The sequence below is a fragment of the Populus euphratica genome, unplaced genomic scaffold, assembly GCF_000495115.2.
Source record: "Populus euphratica unplaced genomic scaffold, PopEup_1.0 scaffold340.1, whole genome shotgun sequence".
NCBI classification, from domain to species: Eukaryota; Viridiplantae; Streptophyta; class Magnoliopsida; order Malpighiales; family Salicaceae; genus Populus; species Populus euphratica.
The window spans coordinates 292,817-300,839 of NW_011500154.1; the positions used below are offsets into that span (position 1 = coordinate 292,817).

At 33.4% G+C, this 8,023-nt stretch overlaps 1 protein-coding gene across 3 annotated transcripts in view; it reads left to right on the top strand.

The window, feature by feature from the left end:
• Positions 1-3,255: 3,255 nt before the first annotated feature.
• LOC105111061 (histone-lysine N-methyltransferase SUVR5-like) overlaps positions 3,256-8,023 on the top strand; it is a 12,778-nt gene continuing 8,010 nt past the window's right edge. Inside the window, exons 1-4 of one of the 3 annotated variants that reach the window (XM_011006306.1) lie at positions 3,256-3,584; positions 6,355-6,843; positions 7,134-7,436; positions 7,550-7,660. In XM_011006306.1, coding sequence (XP_011004608.1) covers positions 6,496-6,843; positions 7,134-7,436; positions 7,550-7,660 — 762 coding nt within the window. In that variant the 5' untranslated portion in view covers positions 3,256-3,584; positions 6,355-6,495. Of the gene's footprint in view, positions 3,585-3,626; positions 4,177-6,354; positions 6,844-7,128; positions 7,437-7,549; positions 7,661-8,023 lie in introns of those variants that run through there. The other 2 variants (XM_011006308.1, XM_011006309.1) reach the window with 2 other exon arrangements.

Here is an 8,023-nt window from a genome sequence, read left to right on the forward strand (position 1 = left end):
ACCACTACCTTCTTCGAAATTAGCACCATTAATGTTGAATTTGCTTATACCAGGATTGACATCATTGCCACTAAGTACTCTTGATAAAGGAGCCCATGCAAACTCTCCAGTTGCGATAATATTGAAAAACATTCTATCAAATTTAATCTTCAAAGATGGTTCAATATCGTTTTGTCTAAATTTTTTGGCTTCTTTTATTTCCTGCATATAATAAGTACAAGTAATGAAGGATTATGAATTGAACATTTTTTCTGAAATTTGATAACAAGAAATGAAATTGTTAAGATGATAAGGAATTTACCTGAATTTTTGCATTCCACCACTTATGACTAGCTAAAATTGTTCCTGGTTCGCTACTCCAACCAACACCAATTTCAGAAATCAGTTTTGACTATATCCTCCAATTCTTTTTTGCTTCCATCCCATTTGTTTTTCAGTTGTGTTTTAATGAATACATGACCAGTTTGTTCTTTGAATGATGTTATAAGAAATTTCCTCCCTATTTTATCGAAATGAGTATTAGATCTAATTCTCATATCTATGGCCTTAATGCATAGATCACAAAATATATGCAACATTTCCTTTGTCCAAGTAGCCTTATCCAAAGATTCAAGACCTTCTATGGTATCTTTTAAAACATTTAACAAAAGTTTAAAATCAATCAATGATATCAATTACTTTGTGGGGGCATATATAACTATGGATTAAATCAATACAAAAACAATCAATGTTCTGTATTTACAAAAGTTACGTGGTTAGCAACAAACATTGACCATATATTTAATTTGAATGAGAATGTTCCCGTTAATTCCAAGTAAACTAGAAGGAGTTGCAATTTATCATGAAAACTAATTGAATCCTATTAATTTAATTTTTACTGTTCAGAAAACTTAATTTATGTTTACTTCTTTATAAAATCTTGAACTCAATTCAATGAGAGTTTTTCTTTTTTTAAATCACTTTATCATATCTTCAATTAATAACCCTTCAGAATAAAACATAATCTTAAAAGAAGATGACCAAGTGCAGAAACACAGGCTGCTTGGATTCTTAGAAAATAGAGGAAAAAACAAAAAGTTAAGAATCTATTTCTAGATTCAAAGTAGCACACCTTTCTTTCTCAGCATCTAAACACACGAATGCAAAATCAAAGTTTTGATTTCCTTCAAAAGTAGAAATCAAAGTAATAAACAGTGAGAATTTGGTCTTATCCTACATTAAGGATATGTTAACAGCTCACTCTTTAGGATTTTTTTTATAAACAAATGCACACTAAAAAAATCTACCATTAGTCAAGCACAAACAACATATAATATGCATAGTAAACAAATCAGCATGGATGCGTAACATTATTTCTAGTAAACAAACAAAAATCAAGTAGTAATGCTGTAAACTAGTAGGCATCAACAACATAACAAATTTCAATTAGAATAACATATAATTACACATAGTAAACAAATTATGAAGTAGCATAGAAGTGAAATTTTTAGCTCAATTAAAAAAATTAAAGATGGAAATAAGGTAGGAACTTACGGGTCTCTCTCTCGTGTGACTTTTCCCAACATGAATTTGTTGTGTTTTTCTGCAAACCGAAACAATGGAGACCTAGCATATAAATGAATTTTTGAGTTAAATTAAAATAAAAATAAAAATGAAGATAAGGCAGGAACTTACAAGTCTATCACTTGTGTGACTTTTTTCAGCAAGAATCTGTTGCGTTTTTCTGCAAATCGAAACAATAAAGGGATAGATCAGTGAAGGTAAAGGTGACAGATCTTCGTTTGAAAGAAGAAGGGACAAAAGGGAACAAGGATGCTCTTTAATTTGGTGTCTAATTTTAGCGTCATGTACAGGTTGTTTTTGAAAAATTTTGATAAATTGTTTCTTGTCTTTTGGCAAAAGACGAGAAAAGGGAATAGAGGGAAAGGATGGAATTAGAAAATTGGAGTCCAAATCAATGACAGTAATTTGAGAACAAAGGGGAAGATAAACTCTTGGTTGTTGAGAAAGTATTACAATGTTTAATGTAGTGTCAGTAGTGAGAGAGAGGAAAACATGCATGAAAAGCAATTGTATTTCACAAACTAAGGTCCACCCTCAGTTTTAGACTGGAATCCACGTCAAAAAACGTGTGGTTGGTATTAACCAAACACTTTAAAATATCTTTTAATTCCGCCCGCCGCCGCAACAGCAAACCCAAACACCATTTTAAAGGCGTGTTTGAAATTATAGTAGTGTTAATGGTTCAAAGTGTTTTCACTTAGAAATGCATCAAAATAAAGTTTTTTATTTTTATTTTTTTTAAAATTAATTTTTCTATCAGCATATCAAAATGATCCAAAAATATTAAAAAATTATTTGAATTAAATTTTTTAAAATAATTTAAAAAAATACGATTTATACTGTATTTGCAAACATATTCTAACATTGGGCTAAGAAAGGAAAGATAGCTAAAAAATTTTGAAATTTATATTAGAAGAGTGAATTTGATCCTTGCCTTTTATGAAAAAAATAATCAATTCTTTTAGTTTAAAAAACTCAATATTGAGTCTTATATTTTATATGTTTTGGAACTGCTACAATCAAAATTAGAAATGCATTTAAAAGAGTTAAAATATGAGAATTTTAAAAAGAATTAACACTCAAGTCAACGTGGGTCAAATGACTAACTTATAATTTTAAAAACTAGAAAACTAATTTCCAAAACCCATAAAAACTACAAAGACCGAGTCGTAATTCACTCAACCTTTCAGTTTTTATTTTATAAATCTTGAACCAAAAGGAAAAAAAAAAAAAGAGGACGAAAGGGATGCTACGACGCCGTTGTTGGAAGTTCGGCTACGGTCTTTAAACAGAACTCAGTAAGATGTGCCCTAAATCTCGTATCTCGATGCCTAGTAATCTTGGAAACATAAAACCCTTTTCAACAGCATCGACTTAAACCACTGAAAAAAAACTTTAAAAGCTTTTGTTTTTGTGCTGTAAGAATACATATTTTTTAAATTTTAAATTAATTTTTTTGTGTTTTAAAATTAATGAAAAGATTTGAAAAGTTTTTTTTTATTGTTTTATACGACGGTATCAAAACTAAATTTTAAAAAATAAAAAAATATTATTTTAATATATTTTAAATAAAAAACCCTTAAAAAATAATCATAATTATAAAAATCAACCTCTCTCTTGTATACATACCACAAGAACAGCAAGTAATATTTTTCCTCTTAGAAAAAATCCCCACAAACAGCCCTTTAGAACCGCGCTTCTTTTGCCTGACCCAGCTTTTACATCTCTTCATAGACATACCACAGATCACGTCTTTTTGTTGCTCCCTCTTCCCCCCCCTCTCTCTCTAGATTTATTATATATTTCCCCTTCCTCTCTCTTTCTCTCTCTGTTTTTTTTTTGGTCACGGGACCTCTACCGCCCCTGTTGCCCACAGAAAGACATATCTCACTGGCCAATTTTTGATAAAAACATGGGACATTTGAACCAAAAAGCACAAAAAAACCACCCTCAGCCCCGCTAACCTTAACCCTCAAGGCCATAACCTTCCAAAACAATTACACCACTACTGGGAAAAAAAGGTGATCTCATCTCTCCTTGCAAGCTCACTCTCATATTCTTTAAAGCTACATTTACAGCGCCTAACTATCTCTCTTTTTTGTTTTGTCCATTCACTTATTATTATTTTTATGCATGTGTGTCACATTTTATTTTCTTGCAATCAATTGGAAGACCTAGCTTTTGCTGCTGCTGGTATGCATGTATGTCTGGTATATAGCCGCTGCTGCTGCTGGTGGTGTCCCAAAATATATTTATACAAGTACAAAAACAACTTAATACCCCCGAGAAAAAATAGAAGACATGCAATTAAAAGAAACCCTTTTGGCACAAGGACTTTTGTTTAGGGATTTTAGGTCTATCTGGTTAATTAAATAGGGGGTTTTTATTTAATTTTGTATCATCTTCTAGGGCATGCATTTTTCACATGATCATGTACCAAAAAATCTGGTTGTGGGTTTTGGATGGTGTGGATCCATTGTTGTTTTCCTACAGTTACTGCAACGATTAATGGTGAAACGATGCTAATGTACGGTTCCATGGCACTTTTTGTATCTGGGTTTGATGGGTTAGGGTTTTAACTGATAATCTCTGCAAAAAGATTGAGGCTTTGAGGTGGGTTTTTTTTGTTTTTTAAGGGTCTGGGCCTTCTTTAATTTTTGTTGTCGATTAATTTATAATGTTTGATTTGTTTCATGTGTTATTTAGTCGTGCTACTTTGTCTTGTACCGTAGCAGAAGCTATGTTTTACAAGTTTGTAAGGGAAGATAGAGAAAACAAAATTTAATTTTTTGCTTTCGTAACCCTCTGTAATGTACATGGGTTCTGCACCCCTGCATGTTGATTTGAATTTTGCTAGGTGCGGAAACCCCCTAGATTTTGATGACAGCTGCAGTTGTTTTTATCTGCATTGTATTAATTTGATAAATTAAAATTCAATCATTTCTTAATTAATTGGCTTTTTTTGGGATTCTTAATTGAATGTAATGAGAGTAGATTTTGCTCCTCTTTTTATATTAAAATATCAATATCTCCTTTTTTTAATCAATTACATACGAACACATTATGTTCATTTAATGAGGTCAGTTTTAGGAGAAAAAATGATAATACTTTGCAAATTTATTACAAATAAGCAACCACGGTAAGTTATGCACATAAGGTGACCTGGATGAGATACAGAGGGAAGTGACTTCACTCAGACTGACTTTTTTTTTTTTAATGCAGTGATAGAACTTTACTGGACTAGTATAGAAAAAGATTAAGACGTAGATGTTGCAAATAACCAGGTTGGGCTTTGGAATCATTAGGCAACTCAGTATCTTTGAGTTTTATTAACTGAAGAGAGGAATGATAACTTCGGTTTTCAACTGTTGAAGGATGTGATAACTTCAGTTTTCAACTGTTGAACGATGTTCACTTAATATCAAATGACTAGCAAAAGTGAAAACGAGGGAAATTTTGTTTATTCAGAATAATGGGTCGCAATCTTTTTTGAAAACTGATGAAAACATGACCTTTTTTACTGTTAGATTGTTGTGGGTTTCTGTGGAAATTCAATGATAAGATGAGTTCATTATTTTAGAGATGGTTACAATCATTCCATCTTCCTTTCTTGTAATGGTCTTGTGAAACATTAGAAGTCATTAACTGAATGAGGTCATGATATGCAAACCTTGAGTCAGTACTGCCCTTGCAATAGTAATGAATAATTTGGTGTTTCCTTTCCCCACCTCAAGAATGATTAGAATTCACAACCCCACCTTTCTAGGTGCTTCTTTTGAATGATATCGCTCATACAAGTGTTGACCCTTTGCACCTGTATCGCCTTCCTTTTCTAATGTGGTCTCCAATTACCTCATCACAAGAGAGCTTCCCTATGGTGGATTGATTGAAAAAACAAATCCCAAGTGCAGTTCTGAATTTTATTTGGCCCTAGCACCTTAGGAATTCATACTTGATGAAAGCAATAGGCCCTGCTCCCAAGTCGTATTGAATCAGAGCTCTTCTTGCTAACGTCCTCTGGTACATGGAAAGCTGGAGAACATGTTTTTTAATATATAAATATAACAGTGAAAGTAATAAAAACATTTGCCTGCTTGCTTTCCTTGTTGGATTTTTAAGTGTTGTTTGAAATCTCAATTGAAAGGGACATGGTATTCTGTGTTTACATGTTAAAGTGGGGATTTTTAAGTCTGATTTTGTAATGTCAAATTATTTATGATTAAAGATTCTTCAATCTCTTTGTCAAGCCTTCTAGCCATTAGGTTATTATGTATACTTGTATTTGCTAGTTGCTTTTGCCCACAGCGTAGTACTCTCTATATTTATTCTGCGGAAAAAGTGCTGATTGTGCTGATTTTTACATGTTTGAAAACTTTTCTGCACTATCCTTTTCTGTTGCTATAGAGAAGAAGGCATGAATTGATGCATGCTTGCTATAGTTAGATAAAGCATTACCATGGTTGGTGCGAGGTTCCTTTTTATTTGATGTGCATAAACCTGGAAATTTGGCATGCAGTTTGATTATCTGCCATGTGATTTTTCCCTCCATATCTGAGAATTTGTTGGGCCAATAATTGGCTTGATTAGCTAACAATAAAACACGCTATGTTGAATTACTGGACTACAGATTGTTTGGGAGTTTACTTATCAAGGACGCCTTTAATTACCACCATTTATGACTGGCAGCTTTTTTTTTTTTCTGAACATTTCTCTGACTGTTTGATTTATTGACCTGCACTAGAACAGGGAAATGAGTTTGGAATGACCAATACATGTTTTGTGGGACTGCAGATTTCAGTTTAAATTATGGATGTGCTTCCTTGTAATGGTGTTCAGCATGCTGGAGAATCTGATTGTGAATGACAGAGTTCAGGGACAGATTTTACTTATGATGGAGAATCTAATGGTTTTAAACGTGTAGAACAAGTTGAAATGGATGATGGCAGAGTGAATGACTTTTTGCTAAATGTAGAAGAGTCTCGTATAGAAAGACAATGTGAGGGACTAGGGACAGTTGACAAATTGCATATTTCTGAAGGTGTAACTTCATATTCTGATTGTCAGGTAGAGAGCCAAAGGTTATCCTGTGATTCTCAGGATTTTGGAGAAGATGACATAAACATACAGAATTATTACACAGAACCCAATGCAGCCTCTGAAAACTCTAATTTAATTGTTGACACCATTGAAAGCGAACCAAACAGCTGTAGGTATGGAGAACAATCTCTTTTAGAGCCTCACTGGCTAGAACACGATGAATCCGTGGCACTATGGGTCAAGGTAACTCTTTTTTTAATTTCTCTATTCTTGCTTCCATGAAATAACAGTTGGTCTTTAGCAAATGCTGTATAGAAAATGTTGATTGTAAGATGTCACATGCAATGTTAATCTTTTGGGGCTTGGATTGTGCTGGTGGTGCACTACCCTTTTTTTGGGGCTCCCCTGGTGTTGTCTTTCACATGTTAGGAAAAGTTTTTTTAATCCAGGAATTTTAAAATTTCTGTATATTACTGGGGATTTTTCCCAAGTTTGATTTTCATGCTGATACTCCTATGATCTTCTAAGTATAGTGGAGAGGCAAGTGGCAGGCTGGAATCAGATGTGCACGGGCAGACTGGCCATTGTCAACTTTGAGAGCCAAACCAACTCATGATCGAAAGCAGTATTTTGTGATATTTTTTCCTCACACCAGAAATTATTCCTGGGCAGATATGCTGCTTGTCCAGCCAATCAATGGATTTCCAGAGCCTATTGCATATAAGACTCACAAAATTGGGCTAAAAATGGTTAAAGATATGAGTGTTGCACGGCGGTTTATAATGAAAAAGCTGGCTGTTGCCATGGTGAATATTGTCGATCAGTTTCATTCTGAGGTATAATTTTTAATCTTTTGTTGTTGTTTTTTTTTTCAAATACTTATTGATACTCATGCCTCTGTTACTGTTTCCTTGCAATTTCTCTCTTTGTTCTTTTAAACTTGTCATAGGCTTTAGTAGACCCAGCTCGTGATGTGATGGTCTGGAAGGAATTTGCCATGGAGGCTTCACGATGTAGTGGTTATTCTGATCTTGGAAGAATGCTTCTGAAACTTAAAAATGTAAACTCCTTTCCCTGTCGATGGTGTAGGTTCTAGGTCTTTTTTCCTCCTTTTCTTTTTACAATGGAGCAAGTAGAACTTATGATCTATAAGAGCCAAACCCCCCTACTGATTCCTTAAAGCTATGCATTTTTTCCTTTCTTTTTTATGCATTGAAACATGAGTTCATTAAACGTGGGAGAAAGCAGTTATGAATAAACTTTACTGTTTGGAAATTAAGTTGTTTGCTGTTGCATTTCCTTGTTTTTTGTTTATAAATTTAGTCTTTTTTCATCACGTGTCAAGTTGTCATGCTCTGGTGTTTTTCTTTGTGGACTATAATTTAGGTGCATTGGACCATTTGAAGACTTCTTTTTTTCCCTA